The sequence below is a fragment of the Macaca thibetana genome, chromosome 8, assembly GCF_024542745.1.
Source record: "Macaca thibetana thibetana isolate TM-01 chromosome 8, ASM2454274v1, whole genome shotgun sequence".
Taxonomy (NCBI): domain Eukaryota; kingdom Metazoa; phylum Chordata; class Mammalia; order Primates; family Cercopithecidae; genus Macaca; species Macaca thibetana.
This window is the reverse complement of record NC_065585.1, coordinates 4,368,408-4,382,963: the sequence shown is the minus strand read 5'-3', so window position 1 is coordinate 4,382,963 and position 14,556 is coordinate 4,368,408. Positions and strand designations below refer to the sequence as shown.

The 14,556-nt window shown below is 39.2% G+C and overlaps 1 protein-coding gene across 25 annotated transcripts in view; it reads right to left on the bottom strand.

The window, feature by feature from the left end:
• Nucleotides 1–14,556, bottom strand: part of PTK2 (protein tyrosine kinase 2) — a 356,647-nt gene that overhangs the window by 171,920 nt on the left and 170,171 nt on the right. For all 25 annotated transcript variants that reach the window (XM_050801647.1, XM_050801656.1, XM_050801658.1 and 22 more), the window contains 3 exons: nt 13,389–13,443; nt 1,967–2,107; nt 1,364–1,441 (listed from right to left, as the gene is read on the bottom strand). In XM_050801647.1, the coding sequence (XP_050657604.1) occupies nt 1,364–1,441; nt 1,967–2,107; nt 13,389–13,443 (274 nt within the window). The remainder of the gene's footprint in view (nt 1–1,363; nt 1,442–1,966; nt 2,108–13,388; nt 13,444–14,556) is intronic.

Sequence of the window (14,556 nt, the reverse complement as noted above, 5' to 3'; positions counted from 1 at the left end):
CTGCACTTCCATCCTCGGACATCTCTTCCATAAGGAGAAAAAGCAGCAGCACATAGATACATATAAACGAGTATTTATTATGTCATTGTCTTGCGGCAGAAATCTAAAAGCAAAGTAATTGCCCTTCACAGAATCCCAACTGGCCCCCAGAGAGGAAGGGGCAAAGAAAGGGGGGGGGGGTTTGAAAAATTTCTACCAGGTTCACAGAGTGAAATAACCAAGTAGGACAGTGTGCCTGATGATGACCCCCTTTCTGAATAACAAAACAGGAATATGGGGGAAAACATAGAAGATTACTAAGTCACTTACATGTTAAGCATGGGCAGGGGGTGGGGGGTTACAGAGAAGGCTGAAGAGAAAAGAATAGAGAAATGGTAGAGGCAGGAGGTGAGCAGAGTGAGAATGGAAACCAGAGTACACTTGGAAAAAAGCAGGTGAGACATGGTTTGGCACAATTATATATGTATAGAAAATTATATGTACAGGTCAAGGTATGAATAAATTAAGTAAAAAGTTCAAATCACTAAACTATGTAAGTGGAAAAGAACTGTTACTAGTGCAAGGCCTGAGAACCCCCTAGAATCATGTTCCTTGAACACTCATCTAAATGGGAGTATGCCCTTCTCAGTACGCCCACCCTTACACTGTTCTACTTTTCATCTCAGTACTTATTGTTGTATGACACAGATGTATTCCATATTTATTTTGTGTACTCGACTATAAGCTATATAAGACAAAGGACTTCTCTCTGTTTTGTTCCTTATTGTATCTCAAACCTCTAGACTGCCTGGCACCAAGCAGGTTCTCAGTAATACTTGTTGGAAGAATGAGAAGGATCACACAGGAAATGGTCAGCCCTTCTGCTAGGAAAGTAACAAAAGAAGTGAGGTCTGGGGTAGAAGTGTGAGTTTCCATCTGACGGACATTTTTTCCTCAAGGTAAATAAGGCTAATAAGGCTTTCAAGAGAATTGTGAATGTATAATATTTTTTTCCTGGAAATAACCTGAAAAGGCTGTTTCAGAGGATAAGATGTCAGTACAAATATACCCAAATCATATACAGAACTTAATTTTAAAAATTAGCATTTAAAACTTCTCCAGATAAACAGTAACAACCCCATTCAGGTCTCACTAACACATGTAAGATTTGTATGATTCCTTTCCTTCCAAAACTAAGTAATTCCGAGGTATTTCAACAGCGTCTAGACTTTATCTTACTTGTGCTCCACTCTGTTGAATAATAAATGCAGTGCAATAGGAAAATTTAATTGTAAAATGATCTTTTCCAAAAGAATGCCCCATTTCCTTAATTTGATTCTTCTTTGTCTAAAGCCAAGTTCCCGAAAGGTCAGAGCAGACTTACATTGCAGCCCTTGTCCGTTAGGTAACTGATCCCTTCTTCTGGGCCGATTGCCAATTCCACTGAAATAATCCAGCTTGACTTTTGAAGGTGAAGCAAGTGAGAACAGAGGTGGCAGAAGGAAAAAAGAAATACTTTAGATAAAGAGCCGTGGATATGTTAAAGGACCAAAGCAGGGGCTGGTTTGGTTTGCTATTAATCTATCTAACCAAATAAGATAAAATATTTAAATATCTATAATTGACCCAGGATCTGTTAAGCCTATACAAAGATGTACTGTGCTTATTTCAACATGCCTGATGCCAAGAGTTTCTCTGGGATGATTATCTAAATAGGTAAACTAGCCCTTAGATAACAATTAACAAATCACAGGGATAAAATTTAAAAAATCTAATTATGAAAATAGGCATGCTGTTTTTAAAAAGGTGATTTTATTCTCACATTATTTTCTTTTTCTATTTTTCACATGGTAAAATGACAAAATATCATTTCATTGAAAAAATGGGACAAGTTAGCATTTTTTTCATCAGAAATTTAGATATACAGTAAGAGATAAGAAAAAGTAAAATCAAACTAGCCCACTATTTCCCACATTTCCATACTTACACCAAGAGCACACTTGAAGCATTCCTTATCAAATCTGTAGACTGGAGACAGGATCTCAAAGAATTTCAGAATACTTTCTTCTCTATTAAGGTTGGCGAATTGTCTAAATGTTTGTTGGATCAGTTTTCTTAGTGTTTTGGCCTGCATGACAAAATTACCAAAAATCTTGAAAAACTCAGCAATGAGTAAAGACCAAAACAATAATAGTAAGATTTCTCTCCTACCAACTACATACTAACACCTACAATCATATTACTGCCAAAAAGTATACTTGTCAAATAACCATAAATGTATTTATCAGAGCTTTATTTCTTTTAATTGTGGCAAAATGCATATAACACAAAATTTACCATTTTAACCATTTTTACCTGTAAAGTTCATGTACAGAGTTTTATTTCTTAAACAGAAGTTTGTCCTATATGTGCACATGACTCAGAAAAGACCAGGCAAAAGGTATAAAAGTACTCGCACATTCCACTGTTAGGAGGGAAAAAACTATATCTTTCTGAAGGACAGCACAAATCAAAAACTTTTAAAAAACCACAATGCTTGATCCAGAAAATAAAATTCCAGAACATTATCTTTGAGATACATGCAAAGATTCAGGAACAAAGAGATTCACTGCAGAACTGTTTACAGTAATATAGAGCCTGGTTATGTAAATTATGGTGTATCTATCTTCTCAACCAATATTCTATGCAGCCTCAAGAACTGTTTTGGAGAACTAATTTACTGGCATTAAAACTCATATCACATTGTTACATGAAAAAAGACGACAAAAAAGTCAGCGTAGAGTACAGATGCCTTTAAAAGGCAAGAGCACACGTGTGGGTCCTGGTGAGCACACAGCAATGTATCCACGAATGACTTAAAGCAACGATGCTTTCGCTTTTATCGTGAAGTAAGATGATAGGTGGTCTTCTGGTCCTTTTTTGCTTATTTGAGTTTTCTACTTATACACATGGAAATCTGCATAGTGGAGGGAAATGCTTTCCAAGCAGGAAGCCCCTAGTCCTTGGTGTGTGAAGCAGCCTGAGGAGGCCATGGATAAAGGGAACATGATGAGGTGTAAGGAAGAGGGGCAAGAGAATGCAGGTCATGGTAACAACTTGACTTTGACCCCGAGGAGTTGCCAAGTCCTCAGGAGACTTTGAGCAGAGGAGTCACATTATCTGACTTAGGTTTTTTTTTTTTGGATATAGGGTCTCACTCTGACCCCCAGACTGGAGTGCAGTGGCGTGATCTCGGCTCACTGCAACCTCTGCCTCCCAGGCTCAAGCGATTCTCCTACCCCAGCCTCCCTGAGTAGCTGGGATTACAGGTATGCACCACCACACCCGGCTAATTTTTTATTTTTAGTAGAGACAGAGTTTCATCCGGTTGGTAAGGCTGGTCTTGAACTCCTGACCCCAAGTGATCCACCTGCCTTGGCCTCCCAAAGTGCTGGGATTACAGGCATGAGCCACCGCGCCCGGCCTGAATGAGGTTTTAACAGGGATACTCTGGCCACTGTATGAACAGTATGAAAGGAGCAGGAGAAACCAAGTCGGAGCAGCCCAAATAATACAGGCAGGAGGAGACAGTTGGCACAAGTACAGAACTAGAAAGAGGGTGAGAAGTAGTCAGATCCTAGCTTTCTTTTTTTTTTTTTTTAAGAGTAACTAGACTCCAATGGATTTATTTTAAACACAGAACCAACAGGATATGCTGATAGTTAATAGCTGCCATTAAACTGAAATGACAAAAATTGTGAGAGGAACAGGTTGGTGGGTGAAGGTCAGAAAGAATGCCAGAAGAATACAAGAAATCTAAGTGGAGCTGTCGAGCACGCCAGTAAGGGCCCAGTGGAGTTCGAGGGGAGGTCCTGGCTGGCCTAGCAGACAGGGAAGATGGATTAGGTAACCTGCTAATCTCAGTGGGTCAGGGAGATGGGGAGCAGTCAGAGGTCCAGGTTGAAGTGTGGCTGCTAAGTCAGGTACACGGTGAACTAGGAGGGCATGGCGTACTTTGGTGGGTCATGGAGGTGACAGCCTGTCTGTAGTGGCTTGAAGGTCCTAGTGGGATCCAAGGATTACTGGATCTGGGATACTACAGAAAGCGAGCTGGAAAGACAGGAGCTGTGGTCAGAGAAGGATACACACAATTAGGGAGGGGGTTCGATTACTGGAAATGAGTAAGACCAGAGTGAGAGGCTGAGGTAAGGTAGTGGACAAGATTCCTGAAGACAGGAATTCAATGAGCCAAGAGAGTGGGACATGGGAGGATTACCTAAGGCATGTGACTTTTATTTTAAAAAGTTCGCTCTGCTCTTGCACACAGAGGGTTGGGGGAGTGTGCAGGAGTGAAAGCAGAAAGACCACTCAGGTCACTGTAACAGACCAAGAAGAACCACTAGTGGCATGGACCCCAACGTAGTGGTGAACGAGAGAAAAGGGCACTTCTGGGACATTTGGATATTATATGCAAGACAACCAGAAAGTGAAGAATACAGGAAAACTAGAGTTTTAGATGGAACAAATAGGCAAACATAAGAGGCAGGCGTGGTAAAAAAAAATAAAGTCATGTTAATCCTGTACACGTGTTTGATCGTAAAGTCTTCCAACATGAACCATCAAGGAGACATTTGGATATAAGTTTGGAGCTCAGGAGAGGGCAGCACTGTTGGTAGAAATTTCAGAGCGACCAACTGAAGTATTTAAATACACAGGACTGGATGTCACCTGCAAATAAAATGAAGACAAAAGAGAAGGCCAAAGCCAAGTAAGCTGACCAACAGTTGGTTTTAACCAGGGCTGAGGTTTTGACAGGTGAGTATGACAGAGTGGAATAAGAGAATTATAGCTGTTTTGAAAAGGATTAATGACAGCTTCACAGAACTTAAACTGAAGAGCAATAAAATGGGTTCAAGGTTAGCAAGGCTTGACTATAAAATGTATCACACAGAGAGTGAGTTGGTCAGCCTCAGGTGCTCTATAAACAAAAGTCTGAGAAGCATATTTTTGGTTTGACTCCAGGCTTTCCAAACATTCTCTGCTTATGATCACTTATGTAGGACAGACTCTACAACAGAGCATGCAGATTGGACATGGAGATTTGAGTACTGCTTGTAGCTACCTATGAGATGTTTTTCTCCTTATAAACTAACAATATAGTAGCCTGGGAGTTTGCTGAATATAAAGCAGTCTCTAAGAAGCAGGCCCGCTACACTTTGGACCCAGAACAAATCCACTAAGGAAATTCTAGTCTGTGCTTGGCACTTGGCATACACTGCATAATCAGAACAGGTATTCAATAAATTCAGAGTGCAGCTGGAAAAAGAGCATTCTGGTCTTCATTCATGGCTACAGGAGGAACAGTATAATTCTGTGCATATAGTGCTATTAGGCACTGATTAAAACACACACACACACCCCAAAAAAATGATGCCAGAAAAGACATCTGTAGGCCCTTCTGTGAAAATAAACAAAGTCTTCACAATGACCCTTGCAAGGAAGATACTATTTTTCATATATTACTGAGCAAACAGAGACTCTGAAACATTAGGTACCAACCAATGACGGGGTAGAAGAATCGTGATTCTAATCCAGAACTGCTTGATTTCTTTTTACTTGCTATGTGACCAATTCAAACACCTCCTTTTCTAGGATGCTCTGCTTGATAGAAGAAACCAGGAACAAACAACCACCACATCCCTATGGGTCTCATACTGTTTTGAATGTATTTTTAGACACGGCACTTATGTAAGATCCACATTGGTGAGAAGGGAGCATGCGCTGCCTTGTTACCCCAAAGAAAAGAGTGTAGCCCGCAGCTAAAACTCGATGTTGTGCTTTACAACGAATAATTATATGTCTCTGCCATAACAACTTGGATTCTGGCAAACTCTCAGATAATATGAATGAATAAAATCTGGTTCTATCCTGTGATAAATTAGATTTCACTTTCTAGTAAGTAAGTGGGAAGATAGTTCAGACTTCTTTAGTTTCAAACTTCTATCACAGAACATGCTGCCTCAATGTACAAATGCTCTGAGTGTAAGAAATGTCTCCTATCTACAAGTATTAATAGAAAATAAGTCCAGTAAAAGCCCTGGAATATCATAAATCTCTTTAAGTGTATGATACAATAAATTGGAATATGGTAGCGGTTGCAAGGAACAGTTGTCAACTGAGCACAGGGACCAGAACACAATGACAAAACATTTCTATTAACATTAACCAAATGTTGGTATATTCATTCATGACTCTAAGAGGAATATTTCAACTCAGGTAAATACTGAGATGCATTGATCAAAAACTATATAAAATAGATCCAGAAAAAAAGTCAATTCTCTGCTTTGGAACTAATTCTCAACCAGCTGCTGGTTTATATACAAACTATTGGCAATAATATTATATACTGACATCTGCTCATTTGTTCAATGCTTTTTAAAATTAACCTAAAATATTCTATGAAGCCGAGGAAATGGAATCTGCTCTTGAGCTTCAAATGCTCATATATATATGTATACATACTTGCCTACCTGACAGTTCCACAGGCATCTAAAACCTACCACTAAGAGCACTGAGATTCCAGCTGTGGTGGCTTATTGGCCCTACCTAATTGGACCCTAACATATACTACATCTGACTTAGTTCCAACTCTATCACTCTGAACTTACTCTTTCCTATACCCCTTCCCTTTGACCTCCATAGTCTCAAGGCACTTCTATTTCACCACTCACACAGCTGAATGCATCATTGGCAGTCTCACCCAATTCAGATTCTGCTTCAATATTCTGTCTCTTGACTAGTAGCAGTAGAGAGCACTTATGTGTACGGGGCAGAAATCTGAGGCCAGGCCCTGTACTTTCTTCTTCCTCCTCTCACATTAGACCAGTAGCTAAGTCCTATTAGACTTTACACCCATAACATTCTTCAAATGTAACCCAACAACTCTCTACCCTCTGTCTCCTTTAAATTCAAGCCCTCCTTGTTTCTCTTGGCAACAGCATCTCCTGATGACTAAGAAACTTAAAAGAAGTTGTGTGTTGTTCTTCTACGACAGGGATTGAAGCCATCAACCCTATGCTAAATAAAGTGAGTCAATTTGGTTTGGTCCTCATTTTCTCATCCCAAACTCTTAGACATGCAATGTGTGTGGTGGTAAAGAACTCAACTGCTCTCTCCGATAATTTAACCTGCTGGAAAATTTGCAAGTAACTGGGGCAAATGTGTTTGAAAGTAATAACTATGCAATGTTAAGAGACAGACAGTCTGGACTCTAATTTTACTGTATTTGTCTCATTCAGCTGAATGTGGGAAAACGTGCTGCTTTTTCTGTAGGCAGTGTTACCTTGCTAATCCTACACATTAACAAGCTGGGAACCAAGAAGTGAGAGCAACATACAACACAGCAAACCAATAAGCTCAAGCAACTGGAGAAAGGAAAACGATATCATTCAGAGTTAGTTTCCTATGGACACAGAAACAACTCTCTCGTTCTCCGCCAACAAAAATTGTTGGCACTTTTGGCAGGAATATACCCAAGTTCTTATGGTCTGTACTTAAATGTGACTGCCAAGGAGGACTATGAGTTCTAAACCTATAGTGTTCAGTGCTGGACAGAAACTAGAAAATCTTTGCTGTCTGAAAGAAACTCCAAAATTAGTTTTTATGAGAAGGATATCTTAGAACGCATTAGTTCCTTCCTAATTACTCAGTAAGGAAAAAAATTCCACAAAATCTAACTGCATAGAATCTCTGGATATTAATCAACACACTTGCAGAATCTGTATAAGTAAACAAGACTGTTCTGCATTTCATTTCAAGTTTCAACACCTGCTTGTGTTACCTGGATTTTGGAAACAAGGCATCTATCTATGCACACTAGTTTATTTTAAACCAATTTATGTATAGTGATAAATTTACTAAGAATGTGATACGTTTTCAAAATGAAGTGGTATTACTAGGATGAAACATAAGAAACTGCTGCTATTCATCCATGTTGAGCTATAAAAATAATTTCCTATTAGTCAACCTAATGATTATCAGATGCTGATAGATTCCTAGGGCTTCCCAGATGCCAAGGGTGTAAGGCAATGCCAAGGAAAATCTGCAATAAGGGAGTTTTTAAGGAATAACTTATCAACCCAAACACCAAATGCTAAGTGCATGAAGAGAGCTTCTTCTTACTCCTATCTACAGGGCCCACATCAGATGATAAGATCCGTAAGCAGGAGCCAGGTTTCACTCCCTCCCAGCATCCCCAACTCAGGTCCTGGCACACCGTAGATACCAGGAATTCACTGCTGAATACCGTACCAAGCTACGCATTTCTGTGCTTGGCGAAAATGTTAAGCTTAAAATAGTCACCTGCTCATCCTAGAAATGAAAATAATGACTATTTTCTCCAAGAATAAAATCATGTGTTCCTGGTAGTATTCTAGGAAACCACATTATTACTTGAGAATCAGATACTAAAAAAACTGATAACTATTGATCTCTTAACATTTCTAATTCTGAAATTAGGTTTCTACTGTGAATTATATTGCAATAAATTAAAATTTGCCTATTTTGACTTGCTGCCTAATTTAAGCTCAGAGTAGAGCTGCAATGCCAGAATGGGAAGCACCCTTGGTACCCACTGGTAGGACAACATTCGCTGAACTACAGAAGTGATTCCAATTTCACTAGTTTGTCCACTGATGTCCTTTCACTGCTCCACATTCCACACTGCATTTACATATCTTGTCTCCTCAGCCTCCTCCAGCTGTTACAGCTTCTGGGTCTTATCTTTCATGACATTGATATTTTTCAAGAGTAATCATCAGAATTCTGTAGAATGTCCCTTAATTTGGGTTTGACAGTTTTACTGGTACAGTGATTTTTCAAATGTGTCTTTAAAACTACTAACATCAATGAGATAGAAATTAAAATACTTGCAAATTATTCTTAGTAATTGAGGCACATATATCCCAGATTCCATTTTTGGCATAAAACACAGCTAATCCAAGTTTCACTAAAGATAATAAAGCAATCTTTCAACAATTCAATGTGAATGTTATTATAAATAATCCTCTACAAATATAAATAGAAAGGGGAAAAAGCAGGTAAAACAAAATAATTACCGGGGAAACAAATGTAGCCTGTGTATGGAAAAGCCAATGTTAACTGACCTAGCCATTCTATAGAGCTATTTCAGAAGAAACATGAAACTGGTGTGAATTTCTAGTTAGCTGAAGTTTCACTGGCAGTAGCTTTGAAGAAGGAACTATCTAGACACCATCTAATTTGTATTATAGTTGTTAACCCCATGGGCATATATTGGTACCATATTCCATAGAAGTTTCATGGCAATCAGTACAATGTTCAAAGAATTTATGTCAAATGTGAAAAAAATCTTGGGCTAAGGATATGAATTTCTAAGCCAAATACACATTTTTGGGTACACAAAATTACACTGATTCCCTTATTAAAAAGGGCATGTGAGAAACCAGTTCTAAGAACCTTATTTATGAGCCACTCCATGAATCTGATGAATCCATAGCTAACAGTAGCTAAAAATTAATTCTATTTACATCAAAATCAGCAACAATTGAATTGCTCAAAAAGCACATCTGTTATTTTTCTGGCCTGGGTGTGATGGCTCACATTTGCAGTCCCAGCACTCTGGGAGGTGGAGATGGGTGGCTTAAGCTCAGGACTTCGAGACTAGCCAGGGCAACATGGTAAAACCATGTTTCTACAGAAAAAAAAAAAAAATTAGCTGGGCATGGTGATCCATGCCTGTAATCCCAGCTACTCAGGTGGCTGAGACAGGAGAATTGCTTGAACCTGAGTGGCTGAGGCTGCAGCGAGCCAAGATCGTGCCATTGCACTCCAGCCTGGGCAATGGAGTGAGACCCTGTCTCTTTAAAAAAAAAAAAAAAAGTTTTCTCAAGTCCCCCTAGTCATCCTTCCCTCCCATTCTTATAGAAGCCATTCCATCCAGGCCCTGATCACTGCACATCTCATCTTCCTTAATCACCTCTCAACTCTTTTCAGTTCTGGTCTTTTTGCTTTCAATCTGTGCTCCATGTTGCTGTCGGTTTTATATTCTAAAATCCAAAAAGAGATCATACTGCACACTCCACACACCCTGCAGTGAGTCCCCAATCCCCCTCAACTCCTATCTGAGCATTTAAACCCACATCAAGTGACAGCCCACAATCATCACATATTGACTCTACTCAGCCAAAACCCCGTCCTGTCTGACCTCTGTTTCCTAGAGAGCCTAGAAACAGAGAGGGCTCACTGTTTCTAGGGTGTTAGCCCTCTCTGGCTATCAGGGCTCACTGTTTCTAGGAAGTGAGCCCTCTCTGGCTACCAGGAGTCACCTGATAGCTAGACACAGCTCAAGATGGCAGAAAAAAAAAGCACCTGGGAGTCAGCAGCAAAGGCCAGGGCAATGGAAGCCTAAAGGATAGCCTGGAAACATATTCTAAGATACCTGCACAAATCCCCTGCAGAGGAGGCGTTTTCTTTAGGAGGGTTAGGATGGAGAGCAGTAGAGAAGGCATACCCAAGGAAAGAAACTTTCTAGCTTTTCAATTCTACTATCTTCTACAGAGTCTTACTTAATCCTGTCTTCACGCCTTTTGTTCACATTGTACTCAGTGTCCAGAAAGGGTCTCCCCTGATTTTACTCATCATATTGCTGTTATTCATTCATTAAGTAGGATTTACCAAATGTTACTACATGCCAGGCACTATGTCAAACAAAGGGTGTAGAGTGGAGATGGCAACAGATATTGTTTTTGCCCTCAAGAATCTTAAAATAGAGTGGAGGAAGGCAGATAAAATACAATCAAGTAACAAACGATATAATTAAAAATTGAGGCCAGGCACGGTGGCTCACGCCTGTAATCCCAGCAGTTTGGGAGGCCGAGGTGGGCTGATCACTTGAGGTCAGGTGTTCGAGACCAGCCCAACCACCTCATCTCTACTAAAAACACAAAAATTAGCCAGGCATGGTGGCGGACACCTGTAGTCCCAGCTGCTTGGGAGACTGAGGCAGGAGAATTGCTTGAACCCGGGAAGAGGAGGTTGCAGCGAGTTGAGATCGCACGATTGCACTCCAGCCTGGGTGATGGAGGGAGACTCTGTCTCCAAAAAAAAAAAAAAAAAAAAAAAAAAGGAGAGAGAAAAGTAGAATTAAAAGTTAAGATACTAAACTAAACAGGGTCCCAAGATAGAAGAGAGTATTTACCATGAAAAGAGCAGGAGAGGGACCACTGAAGCAGAGGTTCGGAAGGAGTAGTCATGGAGGAGACAGGGCCAGTCCTCTACCGAACCTCTCTGGGCATCTGTCTCACTCTGGCTACACTCACACCATGGCACTGGTCACCTGTGACCTGTACCTGTGGTTCCCTGTTTTGAGCATGGGGATCCTTTAAAAATCGAGAATGTACTGGACTCCTAAATGACAACAGTGAAACTTTTCCTAATTGTTTATACACATACAAATTTAAGGAGACCTTGCAATAATTCTGAGGCCACCCAGTGCTTCGTAACTGAAAACCACTGACCAATACTACTAATGTGATATAACCATCAATAGCACTTTGGGTAGGGTACTCTTCTATCCAATAACAATGTAAATTCACTAAGACTGTAGCTTACACTTGTTTGAATGTCTCCACTATCCTCCTCACTGCAACACCCAGCAGGTTTATGCACAGCAGCATCCCTTCCACTTACGGGTCTTCTCATGCCTTCTCGGCTCCCACACCAAAAACATTCCAGGTCAAACTGAATCTCCCATTCTCCCAACTCCAAGAGTATGGGTCACCCACACCTAGTAACTCTCCCAAAGGACATAATTCTGTCATTCTCTCTCATTCCCCTTCCACTGTGCCAAACTTCATTTAAAACTCTTTGTTCTCTTTCAAATCTGATTCAACCCACTCACGCCAATGGTCTGTGGGCTACCTGTAGACTGGGACAGTGTCTAGATCTGTAGTCCTAGCCTCAACCACACTAAATTGAGTGTGCTCTGTTCCCTAACAACTTACTGTAGTATTTCACTAATAGATCAGGAAACTTGAAGGAACACTGAAAAAGTTGAGTAGCGTCACTAGAAAAAGAGCCTGATATAAAGAGTATATTTTTCCTGTACTATTCTTAAATGCATGTCTTATTGCATTTGTAGAATGCTTTGTATTTTAAAGTCAACACTTTTATGTTTTTTCCTATGAGATTATCAAGAAGCTATGTGAGAGAGGAAGGGATACTGTTACTTTCTGGAGTCAGGGAACCAGTGACTAATCCTTACAGTCCTATTCTGGATGGGTTTGACAGAGAGCAGGACCCAGATATCTGAATACAGAGCTTTTGTCACAGATTGCATCTGATAAATTATACCAACACTCTGACCCAATGATAATCAACATGACATTGACAGTTGTCTCTTTTGGTCTAAGATTTAATCCTCATATTAATCTCATGTGTTAGAAATGGATTTTATCCCCATTTTACAGATGTGTATACTGAAATACCAAAAAATGAAGCAATTTATCCAAAGTTAGCTACATTTTCTCATAACGTATGTCTTCTCCTGCTTGGGCTTCAGCTGATGGCATGCAGAATATGATCTCTGAAATAATAAAAAGTAAGAGCAGTAACATCCACTGTTGCTATGTGACAGGTACTGTGGTTAAGTAATATATTTACTAATCTGTTAAATATTCACATCAACCCTACAAAATACTATTTTCTTCACTGTAGAAATAAGAAACCAGACCCCAGACCCTGAGGCTAGAAAACAGCAGAGCTCATCTAAGCCAGACTCTGTCTTAACCCTAAAGTTTGTGTCCCCTGCTGCGCTTGAAAATCTTGATGTGTGCTCTGGATTAGCTGGGGAAATCACAGTTCAGAGTCCTCCCACCTCACTCCAAGGTGCTCTGCACGCTGGATATGGGAAGGACAAGAACTGAGGCTCTGCCAAAGCTACTAATATGGGGAAGCATCCAAAGAGTTAAAACAAAAGACACACCTTCAAAATGCACTAACACGCACGCATGTGCGTGCACATACACACACACACATACACACAATACTAATGATTCCACCATCACAATTATTTTACATATTGCTCATTTTCTTCTGCATGTCAAAATATTTGAACCTATAGAGACCTAGATGACAGGAATAACTGTGCACGTAACTTTTTTAGTTTTATGCTTAGCAGAGTATCAAATACAATCAAGAAGTAAAACCACGTTTTATGGGAGAAAGCTATACTAAAAACCTATGTGACTAGAATAAATGTCAGTTTTTTAAATCATATATTTTACATGGAAGGAAGGAAACTACACTTTACTTTCCCAAAAGCAATTTATCACTGTGGAGAAGGTCTTGGCACAATTTTGTTATTTTATTATGATAAAGGAGACTCTAATTACCTTCACAGAATCCAGTAAACTCTTAGGAAAAAATCGCTTTAAACCAACATCTTTTCTGAAATATAAAAAGAAGCGTATTAACAAACACCACCACCAAATCAATTAATATAATGACAAACTTGCAAGAACATAAAAGCACTGTAAATTATTTAACGTTCCATATATTATTTAGGAAGGAAACAAGTATAATAATGCTTTAATTTACCAGTATATTCACAGGAAGGATGGGACAAATCATTTTCTAGATATGTACAGAAAACACAAATACAAGTTGATTTAAATAGAAATCCTTTTGGTTTTTCCTTTTACCCTTATTATTGAAAACTCTTCTAAAATATTCCCTCTTTGTAAATCATAATGTATTTTAAAAACTGTCCTTTTTCAGATATTGCTTGAAGGTTATAAACATCAGTTCCAAATGGGTAATACTGTATTTGTAGAGAAAATAGCTAGCCTGATTAGTAAATGATTCAGGATATACCTTACAAGTTACAGAAATAAATCCCTTAGGTTTATCCTAAAAGTTGACTATATTTAAAAATAGACTTTTTTGATCAAGGGACTCATTTGCTTATCTCAGTTTCACATTAGGGGGAGAAAAAAAAACAGACAAATTTACGTGATTTGCCCTAGGTAAAAAAGGTTAATTTATGGAAATCACAGCAATGTTCTTTAAGTCAGGCAACAAAATTAAATTATTATCAAGAACCACAACGCTCTGGCCAAGAAAATAGGTTAGAAAGAACAGCTGATTCTTTTCCTAGTACTTTGGTTACTAACTTACTCAGATGTTTTGGCCACTAGGTGTCACTCGTGTGCTAGTAATACGAAATAATGCCTCTGACGACATTAAGGAATGTCAGGAGACACAAAAAAGGATCAAGGAGAAAAGGGAAATACAGGTTTCTTTTCAGAATCACATAATATATCACATATAACAAACTGAATATAAAGTACCAAGAAACAGGCATGACTTCTTCATCCATAACTGTAAGTTGTCTGGCGTTATAAACAAAACTATAGACATCATGTCATGATACTATAATTCAAACATTTTCAATCCCTTGTTCTATAATCTGACTGCTAGTAGTACCTAAACCAATGAATTCCTCCTCTGCTAAATCCAAAACTGGTCTCAGTTCTCATTCTTTCTTATTCTGCTATTACT